The 18209-nt window shown below is 40.7% G+C and overlaps 2 protein-coding genes across 2 annotated transcripts; one reads left to right on the top strand and one right to left on the bottom strand.

The window, feature by feature from the left end:
• Positions 1-3591: 3591 nt before the first annotated feature.
• Positions 3592-6443, top strand: LOC137047684 (uncharacterized). The gene is made up of 5 exons (XM_067425510.1): positions 3592-3827; positions 4678-4872; positions 4957-5036; positions 5140-5194; positions 5398-6443. The coding sequence occupies exons 1-5, from the start codon at positions 3729-3731 to the stop codon at positions 5758-5760; spliced, it is 792 nt and encodes a 263-aa protein (XP_067281611.1). The 5' UTR covers positions 3592-3728; the 3' UTR covers positions 5761-6443.
• Positions 6444-6819: 376 nt separating this feature from the next.
• On the bottom strand, positions 6820-8805 carry LOC137049439 (uncharacterized). Its single transcript, XM_067427970.1, has 4 exons — positions 8104-8805; positions 7821-7956; positions 6970-7574; positions 6820-6907 (listed from the first exon to the last, which is right to left on the bottom strand). The coding sequence occupies exons 1-4, from the start codon at positions 8724-8726 to the stop codon at positions 6820-6822; spliced, it is 1452 nt and encodes a 483-aa protein (XP_067284071.1). The 5' UTR covers positions 8727-8805.
• Positions 8806-18209: the final 9404 nt, after the last annotated feature.

Genomic DNA, 18209 nt, shown 5'->3' with positions numbered 1-18209 from the left:
TTTGTACCGTTTTGATAAAACAAATTGATAGTCAACAACGTTATTGAGGCAATTCGGTCAGTGCCTAAAAAGTATGGAGCTTTATACCCAGCCCTACACATCAGATGGGTCATACTCTGGATTTAGTGTTTCACTTGGTTTTATTGGTTTTTAGATGTTTTAATTCCTCTTCTACCAGATCTTTTCGTGTGACTCCAGATTAATTAGCTGATCTTTTTAACAGTACCTGGACTTCAACCTTTCATTCAAGACGGAAAAAATTCATCCTTTTACAAAGACTTGATTCCTTGACTACCTCTAGAAATCAAAATTGACTTTAACTTAATTTTGACTTTTTTAACTTTTTAACTTTTAATTTACTTTAACACATATTACAGGTCATAGGGTGAACAATTAATCCATGCAAGTTAATAAACAGAAACATTTTGCTTTGAAAAATAATTGTTTGCTGTGGTGATCTTTAATCAAAATTTGAAACGTTACTTCCGGCCTGGAAACGGCGTTCCTTCTCAGCCAGACTGATCTCATGAAATGGCGTATGTATGACACGCCAATTCGTATGCCATTTAGGCGTGCTATCAAGACGCATAATCGCTTTTTAGCGTGTTTATCAACGCTGTTTCATTTTATCCCCATATTCATATATTTTATTTTGGCCGGGGACCCACAGGTACACAAAGTACCACAAGCACACAGATAACTAGTGGCTGAGACAGGTATCAGACAACAATGTACTGTTCCACAGTTTTATTTAATAAACCTCCAAAAATACAGGACCAGTCTCTTTAATGTATATAAAAAGTCCAATCACTCATAAAACTTCTTGCACATCCATACAAACATGATTTTACCACTTCAGAACTGGGGAATTCGACTTGCCTATCAAAAAACACAGCAATCACACCCCTGATGTGTACACAGTCAAACAACCACCACACACAAAGGACTCCGGCTTATACTGGTACCCCAATTCTGAAGGAAAAAAAAAACAGAATGAGACCAGCACATGCACACACGTTATGGTTCTGTCACTAATTACCCCTTTCAAGCCTAGGGTCGCTAAAGTTCCAGCCTCTTAAATCTCGATGCGCCACCAGTGACCAGAAACTTGTTCCAGTCGTCAGGTGATTACCTGTAGAGCCGCAGCAAATGCGTCTGGTATACAGCAGAAAGACTGTCAAAGAAGCAGCAGACGATCAATGCTGAGAGGGAAAGAAACAATCCAAAACGTCCCAGTTTAGGTATTCGTTAACACACACAGATGATTCATATTGCTCAGCAAGAGTTATGACCAATATTTTTACAACTCAGTTGTTTATATTATATAAAGCCTTAAAGTTCTGCATAATTAAGGGCGTGGTTACTTTGAGTGAAATGTGGATAGCCATTTTTCCGCCATCTAGTCATTGCGTCACATAAGCTCCGCCCACATCCCGCCTCTTTGCCCATTTTCTGTTATCCGGGAGTGACTTGCGATGACACGCTAAAAAGATGGCAACGGCCAGCTCGCCCCTATTTCATGCTTCAGAACGGCTTATCGGAATCCTATCGGTGACATCACGGACACTACGTCTATATTTTTTAAGAGGGCAGCACTAAGACGTTTTTACACCATATATTATAGAATTAAAACACTTTATACCCAAATGTCAAAACATTTACTCTAATCAATAAACAGCATTAATAAAGCCCCAGTCTTGCAGATCATTAACTAAAAAAAGTTGGTTTAGGGTTTAGTTACCCTTTAATCAAAGTGTGATGTGACCACATCGGTAATAATGGTATCTGGGCTTTTAAATCACTAATTCTATCTAACTGAAAGGAACATGCGCACCACCGCTTGGGCATTAATAACGGGAGCGGATGCAAAGCGAGTGCTTTCAGTTTGCTTCCATATGAACTGAATACGTGCCAGTGCGCGCACACCGTGAATGACAAGCAGATTTTTTGTTGCAGTTTAGAATTAGGCAATTATTCTTAATGAAAAACACAACACAATGATAAACTCCCTTTTATAGGCGCTTTTACATTTCACTTTGAAACCAAATCTTCCGCGATCATCTGTCAGCTCAAGATCGGACTCCTACTGCGTTTACTGCGACACGAACAGTCTGTTCTCTAACTGAACTAAATTACTGTAAAAAATCAAAACGACGGTGTCACGGTGTGCAGTAGGCCTAGTCTTATTCTGTCATCTTCACCCTAGTGTTGTTTATACTTTCGTTTGGCTCAGCAGCGAGCGCCTTGTCTCTCGTCCGTTCTTTGACGCGTTCGCCGTTGTGCTATTCTTTTAAACGACAGAGCCTTTAAACCTTCTTTAGCTACTTTCCACCGACCAGCACGAGCACAGAGGCTGAAATCATGCCTTCGGCACTTCTGTAAAATCCGCCCTAAATACGTACGCCTTCACTGGACTATGTCACACAATATCCAAATGTACACCAGCAAGAGGAAGATGAATGAAGTAAATCGCTATACAAATATATCAGAAGCTGTCATTTAGTCTTTATTTACTAACCCCGACACCACACACAGCTATTGAATGACCACGAACAGCTAATAACTTCCATTTTTCATTCGTTAATGTATCGCACTTTTTTTCCCTTTTCCTTTTGTGTTTTATTTATTCTTTTTTTTTTTTGTAACGCAAGCATTACTGAAAATGTACTGATTAAAATATTACTGAAGATTCATTAGTAATGCCTTACACTACTGTGTTACAGCAAAAAGTTATGTTACTGTAATGTATTACTTTTGTAATGCGTATCTCCCTCCACCGGTGATGCCGTTGATGTTCATAGATGTTTTGTCGTTGTGAACAGTATTTGGCTTGTCTAGCGCTGCCCTCATTCAGTCAGCATCGAGTCTTCACAGGAAATTCACAGATTGTATCAGTTACACAAAATGTGTCAATAACATGTATTTCTACAGAAGAGCAGAAGAAGGAAAAAATCCTAGGTGGAATGAGGAATGCGATCTAGTGATTATTAAAGAGAAAAGGAAAGCTTTTAAAATATTAAAGAGAGGACAATACTGGTGGTATTTGATAAATTAGACTTTAAAATCATCAGCACCAGGTCATGATGAAGTTTGGTCATGATGAATTCCAATAAGGAAACCGGGAAAGTATCCAAATTTTCATTTGACTAATAGACCAATTTACAGCTAAAAATTCATGGAAAAGATGATAGTAAATCGATTAATATATTTCTTGGTGAAACTTTTAGTTGTGAAATAAAGGACCCTATAATACTTTCTCCTAAAGCTAGGAACACACCAAGCCGACGCCGATCAATTAGTGGCGACGAAAGCAAACTGCTGAGTCGGCTCACGTTGGCTCACGTCGGCAGCGTCTTGGGTCCAAAGCGGTCCAAAGTTGCCCTGACACACCAAGCCGACCCTCGACATCCGATGGCCAATAGCGCTTCCGTTCTGCGCCTGCGTTAGAGGAAATACCTTTCCGTTCCAGCTGGTGGCAGTAGTCTGTTTTCGTTATTCGAAACGGGAAACCGGAAGAGCTATAAAGATATCAGCTGTCGTTTTCGTTCCCCACACAGACGGATTCGTGCATTTCAGAACGTTGCAAATAGGCTCTGTGCACAAAGCGTAGTGACGAACTTCCGCTGTCGCCAGAAGTCGGCATTTCTGTTTCCGGTTTTCTAACGCATCGGCCAGAATGTCTTGCTTTACTAGATGTCTCCAGGACCTTCCAAAAATAAGCGTCAGCGATGTTCATCGCATCGTCGATGCCTGGTCTCCTGCTCCGACAAGCAAGAGGGACAAGGGATTTAAACTTTATATATCAAGTTACCTGCACAACTACGAGGGTAAGTAGTTTAATCTAATGTGTTATGCCGGCAGATAGCGGCTAAGCTAGTTAGCGACGTATTCGTTTGTAGTGTAAAGTTAGTATAGAAGTTTGTTTTTCTTAATTTTAAACGCAGACGGTTCTTTTGTGATAATTGTAATCTCAATGGCATTAACTTGCTCTCCTCTCAGTTTCTAATAAAGATCAGGGCACAGGCGCTGTCACTGTCAGGGCATTGTGCTACAGGTCCATGAGGAAAGCAGAGAAACCTCACAGTTTGAGAGTATGGTGAAGCTAGAATTGATAAGCCAGCAGTTGTAGGCTTGTTACTTTAATAGCCCGGTGTTCCTGATGTTCCTGGGGATTTAGCAAAGGTAATCTTGTTTAGTATTATTATAACTCTTAAATGAGTAACGTTATGTAATGAAAAGAGTGGTTAAAATTGACAGGTGAGTTTACTTTGCTTGTCCCCATTCGGGTTACTGCATGCGTTCTTGTTGATGTTATAACGTTAATATTATTACTTATATAACCCGGTGTTCCTGGGGACTCAGCTAAGGGCATTCATGTTTAATGTAACTATATTGTAGGCAGGTAAGTTTCCCTAGCTGGTCCCCTCTGGGTAAAATGTGTTCTTGTTCAAGTTTTCCTCAACTCAGTCATTCGTTTAAGATACAATCTTGTATTATTTAAAGGTATTAGGCTAACATGTTTCAAATAAACATTTAAGGATTTTGTTGGCATATTATACTACATAATCTAGAATATTAGATATAGAATGAAAAAACAAGATTATGTCCTAAACAAATGATTAAACAGTGATCAAGCAATGACAAATCAGTATTTAATACTTCATTTTACTTATGCAGGTGGTGTTGAAAGACTCCAGTCCTGTGGAGCTTATTGAACACAGCTGCACATGTGTTGCTGGAGCTGCATTATGCAACCACTGTGTTGCTTTGCTGTTCCAGTCAGCACATTACTCTGAACTGAATATGTCAGTGGTCCCTCCTGTGCTAAGCTGTACTGAAGGGGAACAGCAGTGGCACAAGCCCAGAACTTTGGTAAGTGTGCACTATAATTATAGACCTGTGGCTATATTTTCTAACTACATCTAACTTTTAACTGTATCCTCAATAACTTGATAGGGTATTAAGCCAGGCCCTGTGGAAAAGATGGTCGTGTTGTCTGCTAAGCCAAAGTGTAGAGCAACAACTGAGGGTGTAAGGTAAAAGCTGATTATTGGAGATTTATTACATGTTGCATGTTAAATTAAAATTCCTTTGTGGATATGCCACTTTCCACTCATGAAAGTTTTATGTTCTACACAGGAGCACACTCTACAAAGGCCTGACTGGAGATCTACCTGATCTATCCGTCCTTCAGGTGAGTAGGGATATAACAATCAAATTTCACTGTACAGTTTATCATAACCAAAATCTGTAAACCAATATTTCATGATTTTCTGATTACAAATCCATGCATAACACACTGCGGATAGAAATTACAGAAAAAAAAGTTACTGGTATGATAATAGTGGTTATTTTATATTATTATATTTAGCGAATTGTTATATTATTATTTCCCAGGTGAAAGAGGTATATAAAGATTTCTCTATAGCTGAGGCACCGATGATCTGCAGCTTGGGCGTCAGCTGTGAAATTCCCCTGGTCGACTCTGCCCTGGGCAAGGTTCAAGCTGGTAGTCCCTTGTCCTACCAACAACCTGCAATAGCAAACCGAAACCTCTCCTTCCATGCTGCCCCACCACAACCATCTGTGCCTCTTCAGAACTACCGCCTACAGCCATCTAGTTGCATGTATGTCTGTACTGAACCACAACAGCTACACTGTAAGAGTCTGGAGGTCACCTGGGACATGGCACACAAATATGAATGTGCTACCAGAGACCAAAGTTCATGTACTGAATGGCATCAGCTAAGGAGGCATTGACTGACTGCCTCACGGTTTCGGGAGATCTGCCAGGTTCGAGAGAACACAGAAGAAGGTCTGGCGAACCGGATACTGCAAGGGACCCGGCAGACGGCAGCTATGAAGAGGGGGCTCGAATTGGAGGCAGATGCAATTTGGGAATATTGCCAAATAAAAAGGGTCAACCACTACCCCTGTGGATTAGTAATTCACCCTGATGCTCCTTGGCTGGGTGCATCACCAGACGGGTTAATCTTTGACCCTTCAGAGCAATGTCAGTTTGGGCTGGTTGAGATTAAATGCCCAAATGTTAAAAGCTATGTCGACTGCCCATATCTGAAAATGAAGGCAGGCAAATTGGAGCTAAAACCAACACATGCTTACTACTGGCAAATACAGGGGCAGATGTTATTAACAGGGATGATTTGGTGTGATTTTGTTGTTTCAGCCGAGGAAGACATACTCATCCAAAGAATTTACAGAGACAATGATGTCTTGGATGTGATCAGAGGGAAAGTAGACAGGTTTTATTTCTATGTCTACATACAGAAATGTCTGCTTCAGGAGTAGGACTTCAACTAATGTTTTTTTTGTTTATTGTTTCCTTTTAAATGTTTTATGCTTTGTGTTATTATTAAAATTTAAAATTAAAGATGTTTTTATGATTAATAAAAGTATGTTAACACTGAGCACCCCAAGAAAAAGACTAGTCATTTATAACCATTGTACTAAAGGCAGATGTCTCTGGCACTACAACCGTCTTTAACAGCAAATGATAGTAAATGATTACATGACCATGCCTGTGATTTTTAGGTGTTTATTATGTTCCACCTACAAGTTAATATGAAAGTTTACAAAAATATTTACAAATTATATCTGAGAATCATTTTGCAAGTTTAGTTATTCTTATGAATTTGTTGAACAAATAGTTAATATAAATCTCTTTAAAATATGGCAACAGTAGCTCACAAATGTATAAACATATTTACTAATTATATCAGGTAATTTACAAAATGACAGTTATTATTTTGTGAACACAAGTAGTTAACATCAACCTCTTTAGAAAATGGCTACAGTATCTCACTTCATAATCTCCATTTCTTGACCAAAGGTCCATTTTGGTAGTTTGAGAGGAGACAAGCAACTGTAAAGATTTGATTTATGCTCCCTGCAATAGAGAGAGGGATAGTAGTGTCAAAGACTTTATTCTCTTTAACTCTTCTGATTAACCTTTCGATGTGTACTCTCAAACGGGCAATGGACTGCGTCTTCAGAACATCTACCTCAGACATTTGGGCCTTCTTGGAGAGGAAGGCAGGACGATGAACAGGCCCAGGTACAAGGTCATCCACCAAGAATCCCTTGTCCACCATGATGGCCATGTCAGGTGTTAAGAGTGATGTAATCCCTGACTGACGAAACACCTCTCTGTCACTCATGGAACCCTCAAAGAGTGCTGACACAAAAGTCAGGGCTCCGTGAGGGGACATGCCCACCATAGCCTTAAAGGTGCAATGGGACTTGTAGTTTGAAAAAACTTCGCTCTGAAGGAGCAGGGATGAAGGTGTTTGACACCGTAGCTCTGTACAATCAAGCACTACTTGTGTGTTGCTGTAGCTGCCATCAAAGTCCCGAGGAAGACTGGCCTTCACAGCTGCAGGAGACATCCATATACAGACTGAGCCCAGTAAGCTGTAGAGGAAGTTGGCCCAGGTCACAATGATTCGGCTGACTGTTGCTCTGTGGATGTTAAATCTGTGAGCCAACTCTCTCTGGGTACAGCCAGTGGACAGGTATGTGAGGAAAAGAAAAAGCTCATCTATCGGCAGCAGTTTCTGGGAAGAGATGAGTTTAATGAGTAGGGGTGTACCAAGATAATGCAATACAAACATGTAACAATATGTATCATGGATGGTAACAATCTGTATTGTGTATAATACAGATTGTCACCCAAAAAGAAAATTACTGTGATAGAAAAAAAAAGTTTACAGAGTGAACTTATTTTTAGTGTCAGTACTACATGTATCTCTCATATTGGTGTGTGTGTGTGTGTGTGTGTGATTGAGAGAGAGAAAACTTACAGTTGGTCTGGATATAGGGCTTTCAATTGATGTGCTAGTGGCATAGGGTTTCTTTGCCCTGGTGACCCTAACCATTTTTGCTGTTGCTGTCTCGATCAGGTTCCAGAACGCCATCAGATGCTCGTATGAGGGGAATCTAAAATACAGTATTACAATCAAAATTAGTTGTTTTCGTCATACAAGCTCAAGAATATGATTAAGATGACAGTGAAAAACAATTACTTGGTCAGTTAGTCAATCAGTAAAATGTTATGAGATGATGTTGATATTACAACTGTCTTACCTGGTGTAAAATCTGATGTCTTCGGGCGACGAAGCAAACCGTTTAAGTCCAAATGAGTGATGAAGGTGAACTGTTTGGAGCTGCTCCCTCAGTGCCTCGATTTCCCTCAACGCATCTTCATACTGCTTTCGGTCTACACATACAGTACGACTGGTAGCGTAGTCGTGGTCTACAACCATCGGAACCATGGCGGGATGCTCAATGTCTTCCTCGGGTCTCGGCGGGTCAGGTTCTGGACTTGGTGGTCGAGATCGGCGCTCCCAAACACCGGCCCGTGACACCTTTGTATAGTTATTCCACTCGAATAACGATGGAACAGAACCTGCTGCTAAAACCCGTCTACCCTTAGCAGAAGTGCGGATTTCATTCTCGGTGAAATGTCGACTGCATACCTTGGTGTGAGTGGTAACCGAAAATCGCGCCCTCCTTATTTTGTGCAACCACTGCGCACGAAGGTTGGTGTCCTTCGGGAAGCGGTGGAAGCTCAAATGGCTGTTGTACCGACTTGAAGCCGAGCAAAGTGGCACACAGCAATGCTCCTTAGACCCACTCATGGTACTTTGAAATCTAGATGTGTCTCGCACATTATATTTCTTTTTCCGTACAACAACAGCAGCACACATCTTGTTTGTTTGTTTATAGCGGATGAAGACAGGAAGTAAACCGGAAACTGATATGCCGACTTCTGACAATAGCGGAAGTTCGTCACTGCGCTTGTGCACGTAGGCTATGGCATTGCCATTGTCAGCCCTTGGTCTTTTACTTGTGGAAGAGGAAAGGTAGAAGCGGACGCGAAAAATACGAGCAATGCTCACTAAATGGGTGAAACCATGGATACCCGAAGTCAAAATGTGAATGATGTGATACCATAGATTACACTTCTTCACCTATCAATGAACCATAACAATAACAGGGCAAAGCTCAAACAATACCCTGCAAATTGGCTCATTCAGATGCATTGTGGAAGTTAATGTGACAATCCGAACAATCAATGGCCACTTACCCAAAGGATTGTTAAAATAAATATATATGTATGATGTATTCTGTCTGATTTACAGTAAATTATGTTTGTGACAATGCTTGGTGCTAGTTCAATGAATTATGACAGAATTTGTATATATTTTTTTCATTGGAAACATGCCTATGGTGACATTTCTGCAAAATGATATCATGCTGCTTCTTGCACATCACATAACAGCAGTTTGGAAATGAAATCTCCAGTGGCACAGAAATGTTAATGTAAATAATGTAACACTAAACCATACACTGAACTTAACTGACAGTAACCATGCTAACTATTATTTTACAGATATTGCACTTTGATAACATTGTATTGTGGAAGTAACACATAATGAAAATATGTCTCTATTAATTGAAAATCTATTTATTCTTAAATTAATATAGATGTGTTTATTAACCCTGCTAGTTAGATGTCAATATATATATATACATACACAGGGAGTGCAGAATTATTAGGCAAAGCAAATGAGTATTTTGACCACATCATCCTCGTTATGCATGTTGTCTTACTCCAAGCTGTATAGGCTGGAAAGCCTACTACCAATTAAGCATATTAGGTGATGTGCATCTCTGTAATGAGAAGGGGTGTGGTTTAATGACATCAACACCCGATATATTGCAGAGGGATGCAGCAGTCTTAAAATAGCCAAGCTTCTGAAGCGTGATTATCGAACAATCAAGCGTTTCATTCAAAATAGTCAACAGGGTCGCAAGAAGTGATGGCCAAATGAAGCGTTTCAAAGCATTATTGCTTTCTGATACAATTGTGTCGAAAATGGTTTGTTACTCGAAGCTTCATTCAGATAAAAATTGCAGCACCATCTCCTGGTGAAGTAAATGTAATGCAACAAAACTGACAACCATAAAATGCAAGTAGGCTTATGTTCACGCCCCGTTTATTGCGTGTTTACCGAGGCGATCGAAGCTGAAACAGTGTTAGTGCTGTGAAGCTCATTTATGTAGGAACATTTTACAGATACTGAGGAATTTCATGTGTTCACCTTGATAATAAAACATTAATGATGTGTGCGTGTGTAATTATTTCTTTAGACAAGGTGAGAAGATCAGACCAGCTTTAAAAAGCTGGAAACCATCACAGAAATTCTATTGGTTTCTATTAAAATACCAATAGGAACCATCCACGAAAACCGCTTAAATCCTGAGTAGTCCATTTTTTCAACAAATTATTTCTTGCTGAACGTCTTCAAACACTTGTGGCATCCTGCAAATGTAAGTTAGTTCAATATGTTACACACACATTTATATTTGAGCATTCAATGAAACAGACCAACCGCTATCCATTAAAAACAAACATTGTAAATGTCTACCAGACACTCCACTAGGGACGGGAGGGACAGACCAGGGCGGCACAGGGGAAACAGACAAGGGAGGGGTAAACAAGGGAGGAATTGGGAAAATAAAAAGTTCATGATGACCTGCAGAGTTCAGGCACCCAGGGTGGCATGGTCAGAGCAGGGTCGGCGCGGTCAGTGCAGGGCGCCTCAACGGCACGGGCAGAGAGGGGCCCACCGGAACACGATCCACCGGCACATGGACCACCGGAACACGATCCACCGGCACATGGACCACCGGAATGCGATCCACCGGAACAGGCACGGAGGGAGCCTTCCTTCTCCTCCTCCGTTTTGAGACCACTGGAATAGGGTGCACCGGCACGGGGAACACCGGAACACGATCCACCAGAACATGATCCACCGGCACAGGGACCACCAGAACACGATCCATCAGAACATGATCCACCGGCACAGGGACCACCAGAACACGATCCACCGGCACTGGGACCACCGGAACATGATCCACCAGCACAGGGACCACCGGCACAGGGACCACCGGAATACAATCCACTGGCATGGGGACCACCCGCACAGGGACCACCGGATCTATCCGGACCCTGGTCCTAGAGGGACTGGAGTCCAGCCGGTCCACAAACTCCCAAAAGTCCAGAGTCCCCATTCTCTTCGCCTCCGTGAGGCATGTCCAGGCAGGGGTTAAACATCTCTGCCTTCTCTGTCTCATTAAGGTACAGGTGATGAACCTCTTTGAGGAATTGGCAGGCAAACTCCTTTACACCCGCCCCCTGTTGACGGATGTACTTGGAGTTTACCTGCCGCATCACCTGTAAATGTCTGTTAAGGTCCATAGTCCAAGGAGAACAAAAAATAAACAAACACCACCTGCTGATTCCTCCTAGTAGGGTTGGATCCTCCTGTCACGTCACAGACAAGGGAAAATGGTGTGAGGACTCAAGTGCAGGAAAAATGATAATTTATTAACAAAATAAAACATGAATACAAAACAAACACCCACGAGGGGGCAAAACACATAATAGAACATAAACTAAAAACTCAAAAACATACCAAACTGGAATCACAGGGACACAGACATGAAACAAGTATCCAACACAGACTGACAAACAGAAGGAGCTTATAAAGGGAAGAAATCAAGAGGGAACAGGTGGGAGAAATCAACACTAATCAGATAACAAGGGGGAGGGATCTGACAATGACAGGAGCACATGCTAGACATCACTAAACCCACATGTGCACACAAGACAGGACAGGCATGTGACACTGCTAAAAAAGACTCTCCATTCACATACTGGTAATCCTGCCATATTTGTCCATCATATACGTCTCCTAACATACCCTCAGGTATTTTCCACTTTCACCATTCTTCACATTTTTCTTTAAATCCAGGTCTTTTAACAAATTCTTCCAGAGACTGCACAACACTCTTGTGACAGTAAGAACGTATTGGATCTACATACTCTTTACCGTTAGAATATTTTGCCTTTCTTAGCCAGGCAGAGCCACATTTCTTCTTGAATGCAGACCTCTGCTGTGGGTGATTGTAGAATGGAATGTGACAACAAGTCTTGCAAACCTTTGTGCCATCCCATCTGATCTCGTAGGTTTCAGTAAGCATGTATACTGCCATACATTTTGGACAAACAACATACTGTAAAAAGTTGTCACAGAGGATACCAGTCCATTTCCCTTAAGGAGAATAAAGTCTTTGGAATAATGCTTGCAAAGGCAGTGAGGGAATTATTACAGAGAACATTCCCCATTAAGTTAAGAGTGTAATTGATGATATTGCTCCTCTAAAAGTCAGGAAAAAGAGTACCAAACAAAAAGCACCTTGGAGAAACTCAACAGCAATACAAATAATGAAAAGACAATGCAGAAAATCTGAACGCATGTGGCGGAAGACAACTTGTAGTCCATTATAACATCTATAAAGACACCCTTCATGCTTTCAATGTTGAACTAGGCAAAGCTAGACAGACCTTCTTCTCAAATATTATAAACAGAAACATAAACAACACGCGCACTCTTTTTGCTACTGTCGAGAGACTAACAAACCCCCCAAGTCAGACTCCTAGCGAAATGCTCTCAGACAGTAAATGCAATGAGTTTGCTTCCTACTTCTCCGAGAAAATCAATAAAATCAGAAAGGCGATCGGCACATCCTCTAGCTCTGGGGTCAGTTAGATCATACCAAACCCTCAGAAAATGACCATGTCAGATTTCGAAGCTATTGACTGCAAAATTTTAGAAGACACAGTACAGCATCTTAAAACATCAACCTGTGCCCTAGACACACTCCCCACTTCTTTCTTCAAAAGTGTGTTTAACTGTTTAGAAGCAGATCTCCTAGAAGTGGTAAACTCCTCACTTCTCTATGGGACTTTTCCAAACTCCCTTAAAACTGCCATAGTCAAGCCTCTTCTGAAAAAGAGAAATCTGGATAACTCCATACTGAGCAACTACAGACCAATCTCAAATCTCCCCTTCATAGGCAAAATCATTGAAAAAGTTGTTTTTAATCAGTTGAACAAATTCTTACGCTCAAATGGATACTTTGACAATTTTCAATCTGGTTTCCGTCCACATCACAGTACAGAGACAGCGCTCATAAAGATTATAAATGATATTCGCTTAAACACTGATACAGGCAAAACATCAATTCTGGTACAACTGGACCTCAGTGCTGCATTCGACACTGTTGACCACACCATTCTTCTAGACAGGCTGGAAAACTGGGTTGGGCTTTCTGGGATGGTCCTCAAATGGTTCAGGTCATACTTAGAAGGGAGAGGTTATTATGTGAGTATAGGACACCATAAGTCTGAGTAGACATCCATGACATGCGGAGTCCCACAAGGGTCAATTCTAGCACCACTCCTGTTTAACCTGTATATGCTGCCACTGAGCCAAATGATGAAAAATAACAATATTGCTTACCACAGCTACGCTGACGATACCCAGCTCTACTTAGCACTGTCACCTAATGACTACAGCCCCATTGACTCCCTGTGCAAATGCATTGATGAAGTTAACAACTGGATGTGCCAAAACTATCTTCAGTAAAACAAAGACAAAACCGAAATCACTACATTTGGTAACAAAAATGAAATTCTCAAGGTGAACGCATATCTTGAGGCTAAAGGCCTGATAACAAAAAATCAAGTCAGGAATCTTGGAGTGATTTTGGAGTCAGACCTGAGTTTCAGTAGTCATGTCAAAGCAATAACTAAATCAGCATACTATCATCTGAAAAATATTGCCAGAATTAGATGCTTTGTCTCCAGGCAAGACTTAGAGAAACTCGTTCATGCTTTCATCACCAGTAGGGTGGACTATTGTAATGGCCTTCTCACCGGCCTTCCCAAAAAGACCATTAGACAGCTTCAGCTCATACAGAACGCTGCTGTCAGGATTGTGAGCAGAACCAGAAAATATGACCATATCACACCAGTCCTCAGGTCTTCACACTGGCTTCCAGTTACATTTAGGATCGATTTTAAAGCAGCACTAGGTAACTTTTCAACCTTCATAATATATTTTTTAAGACTCTTGTGATGATAAATCGACTTACAATAGGTTGAATGACACGTCTGCCATAGCCTGATGGGGTCTGTATCGTTTTTAATCGTACTTTTAAACTTCGGGTTTCGGGTAGTAACCCGAGAACAAAAAGAACTACAAAATTCGACTGCTTTACGGCATATACGTCACTTTCACCAACACACACACTTCCTTACATTCGGACGTGCGAGCCCAACTTTGTTCGTCGGATACTATAGTCATGTCCGAAGCAGCACAGACACATAAGAAAGAAAAGGTTTTGTTGGAGGAAAGCAATAAGAGGAAATGAAAAAGTGATGGGATTAAAGGCAGGACGAGGATCAACATGTGACCAGCGTTTGCTCGTTGGCGTGAGCTGAAGGAGGCGTGCCCGACCGATGCTGTCATGCTTGTTACGGTGAGCTACCACTCAAACATTGAACTGAAGTATCATATAGATTCTGTAAAACAGTAACCAATAGACTACTATAATGACGCTGGCTTGTAAACGTGAGCATCGTCATTATTTGGCGTGATTATGCCACTGACTGTAACGTTACCTGGGATGAAGACATTTCACACGCGACGCCAGAAGAACTCGAACTCCTCCTGCAGTGTTCAGGGGAACTGTTAGCGCTGCACCAACCCGCTGCGCCACTTTTATGAAGTTATTTGGCCCGCACCGCACCACTGTATATATTTTTACAACCCGCCGCGCACCCGCAACCATTAAATAGACATACGGGGTCCGCGGGTTATGAGACGACCCGCGCATCACTAGTTCAGGGCTATCAGGGTTGTCATGTCAACAAATGCACGCGCGATGGCATCCCCTGTTGTAGGATGAAAGAGCTTACGACAGTAGTTGAGGACATTATTTTTTCCAAACTGTAGGGGGACACCGAGAGCAAAAGTAGCCAAGTGCGGCTTTAAAGTACTATTACTTGTTTATAAATCACTCAATGAGCTAGGACCTAAATACATCGCAGATATGCTGATTAAATACAAACCCAACAGATCACTCAGATCAGCAGGATCAAGTCAGTTAGAAATACCAAGAGTTCACTCAAAGCAAGGAGAGTCTGCCTTTAGCTATTATGCCAGCCGTATTTGAACCAGCTTCCTGAACAGATCAGATGTGCTCCAACAGTAGCCACATTCAAATCCAGACTCAAAACACATCTGTTCAGCTGAGCATTTACTGAATGAGCTCTGAGCACTGTACGTCCGACTGATTGCACCCTATCTTATCTCTTTATTCTTTTTATAATTGTTTTAGTTTACCTTTGTTCTTATCTTTGGTTATTGTTTATTTTATATGTTCTTTTGAGTTAAATATGATGAGTGAAAACTGGGTTTGATGGAAATAGTAAGTTTGACAATAAGGTTTGAGTATGTGTAAATCTGTACAACTGTTTTAACTATGCTTGATTTTAATTTTTTATTCATCCATATGGTATTCTTTTTTCTCATGCATTTGTTACCACTGTTTTAATTAATTTCTATGTAAAGCACTTTGAATTGGCATTGGGTATGAAATGTGCTATACAAATAAACTTACCTTGCCTTGCCTTGCCCATTATCCACATGAACTGTTTGATGCACAGAAGAAGTGATGTGATGGCATTGTCAGAAATCTTGAAGGTTGATTGCCATGTCAAAAGCATCATGGCCAGAAGTTTTATCAACAAGTCTTCTGGTTTTTCACTTCTGGACTGATCACTTCCATGCCCCTCCCCATCTTGTATGTGAGGATAATAGGGGTGTAACGATTCGATTCGTATCACGATTTGAGATTGTTGATATGATTTAAGGACGATATTGGTTCATTTAGAACGATATGATCCGAAACGATTCAGTGACTTGAAATCAATTCAGTAACTTTTTAGCCAAAAATTTAAATCAGTGTTACACCCCTAGAGGATAAGCTTCACTTTGCTCCTTAGCAAGGCTTTCCTCCTCTTCAGTCACATACTCATCCTATGAAAATGTAAAGTAAACATTTCAAACTCACGCAATACTCATCACCTCAAACAGCCATACTTAGCACATGAATATGTTCATTTAAGAGTGAAAAGACCATCATTATTATGGCTATTTGAGATTGAAAAATATATAATTAATATGGCCATTTGAGAGTGAAAAGATCATCATTATTATAGCCATTTGAGAGTGAAAAAGATCATTAATATGGCCGTTTGAGTATGAAAAGGTTTTAAAACTGTAGTTTGAAAAGATCATGTGCTTCTCAAACAGCTAGCTTTAGTGCAATAAACCTGTTAAAAGTATTATGTGGGAACTTCATTCAGGGGATTTTTGAAATTGTTTGTCATTCAATTGTTTATTCAGAGGTGTAAAGTATTTGAGCAAATGTAATATTAGGATATTGGTATATAATATTGAAGGATATTGGTTTACTTATGGCCTTTTTGTGCACTTGAGCAAAACTGAGACTTGAGAGTTTGTAGAAGTTTAGAAGTCTAGAAGAAAAGTTTCACCCAAAATTTAAATTCTGTCATCATGTATTCAACCTCAAGTGGTTGCAAACTTGTATACATTTCTTTGTTCTGCTGTACACAATGAAAGATATTTGGAAGAATGTTTGTAACCAAGCAGATTTCACCAGCCATTGACTATCATAGTATTTTTTTTCCTACGATGGTAGTCAATGGGTGGTGAGATTTGCTTGGTTACACAAATATATTAAATATCTTCCTTTGTGTAAAGCAGAACAAAGAAACATATAAAGGTTTGGAGAAACTTGAGGGTGAGTAAATTGACTTATTTTAGTTGCTTTCATAGTTCCCGAAGAGAAATTCAAAACGCACACTGAGTATTACAGTAGTAGTACTAAGCATGTAAAACAGTAATGTTGGTGAAACATGTTGGTTTTTCCCGTTTGAGCTCTGGATTAGCATGCATGGAACTTTATACTTGTATAATAGGGGTGTAACAATTCGTTTTAACTACGATTCGATTCGGTTGAAATAAAAAAGTCACACTCATTTAAATTTTTGGCTAAAAAGTTACTGAATTGTTTTCAAGTCACTGAATCGTTTCGGATCATATCGTTCTAAATGAACCAATATCGTCCTTAAATCGTATCGACAACCTCAAATCGTGATACGAATCGAAGTTAAACGAATCGTTACACCCCTACGCAATACTGATTGTCTTTATTGGTTGTTTTTACAGCTGCTAGAAGCAAGAAAAAGTGTGTTAGCTGAGGATGAGGTGGGCCTTTGGAAGTGCGCTACCATAGACCTGATCTCTGATGAGGAAGTCGGCATCGTTGGCGGGGTGTCTGGATCATGGGCGTAGATTACGCGGGGGACGGGGGGACTTTTAATAAAATGTATTTTCGTCCCCCGCACTTAAACTGGGTCTCACCGATCCTAGTCGACCTGTTCAGAGCGCGATTCGAACCGACGTTACCCTGCGCGGCGGCGGGCAACAGGGACGCTAAAGACAGCCTTCTCTAATCTCGGTTGATAGCGCGCTTTTTGAGGTCACTTGCAAGTGTATTTACATAGAAACCAATGTGAATACAGTCAATCAATCAATCAATCAACTTTATTTATATAGCGCTTTTACAATCACGATTGTGTCAAAGCAGCTTCACAGTGTCAAACAGGGTAATATTGCGACAAAATTAGATTTGGCTGTACAGCCGTACTGGAGAAAACAGTGATGTTATCAGCTTATTTTAATTTATCATATAGCGACAATGTTGGCAGATCAGTATTATAGTTTATAGAATTAAATAAGACCTAATTCATATATTTTATTTGTATAATAAGTTGAATAACTTTAATCATATTTTTAGTGTCCCCAACTGAGCAAGCCAAGCCAAAGGCGACAGTGGCAAGGAACCAAAACTCCATCGGGGCATGATGGAGAAAAATAAACCTTGGGAGAAACCAGACTCAGTCGGGGTGCCAGTTCTCCTCTGGCCTATTAACACACCGTGTAAGATTATTATTCTGGCAACCTTACAGGTCGGAAATCATATTAGATCGGATTATTCAAAATTTTCAGGGTATCACGGAAGAGACAGATTTATTTAGGATGGGGCGTCAATTACACAAGAGTATGAATACATGAAAGATCGGAATTATTGCGCCGAAGACGGGTTTTGAGCATGTCGTGCCAGTGAGGCAAATTCGGAGGAGACACCATTTGACACGGCTCAGCAGACACTCCAGGATGCGTTGG

The sequence above is a fragment of the Pseudorasbora parva genome, chromosome 2, assembly GCF_024679245.1.
Source record: "Pseudorasbora parva isolate DD20220531a chromosome 2, ASM2467924v1, whole genome shotgun sequence".
Lineage (NCBI taxonomy): Eukaryota > Metazoa > Chordata > Actinopteri > Cypriniformes > Gobionidae > Pseudorasbora > Pseudorasbora parva.
The sequence above is the reverse complement of the archived record's forward strand: the minus strand, read 5'-3'. Positions and strand labels throughout refer to the sequence as shown.

Bases quoted from the DNA above. Each gene is read 5' to 3' on its own strand.
- LOC137047684 (XM_067425510.1), top strand. From the start codon at position 3,729: ATGTTCATCGCATCGTCGATGCCTGGTCTCCTGCTCCGACAAGCAAGA. The intron at 4,873-4,956 runs GTAAGTGTGCAC...ATAACTTGATAG, and splicing joins GGCACAAGCCCAGAACTTTG to GGTATTAAGCCAGGCCCTGT. The intron at 5,195-5,397 runs GTGAGTAGGGAT...ATTATTTCCCAG, and splicing joins CTGATCTATCCGTCCTTCAG to GTGAAAGAGGTATATAAAGA.
- LOC137049439 (XM_067427970.1), bottom strand. From the start codon at position 8,726: ATGTGTGCTGCTGTTGTTGTACGGAAAAAGAAATATAATGTGCGAGAC. The intron at 7,957-8,103 runs GTAAGACAGTTG...ACTGTATTTTAG, and splicing joins GACATCAGATTTTACACCAG to ATTCCCCTCATACGAGCATC. The intron at 7,575-7,820 runs GTAAGTTTTCTC...ATCTCTTCCCAG, and splicing joins GCCCTATATCCAGACCAACT to AAACTGCTGCCGATAGATGA.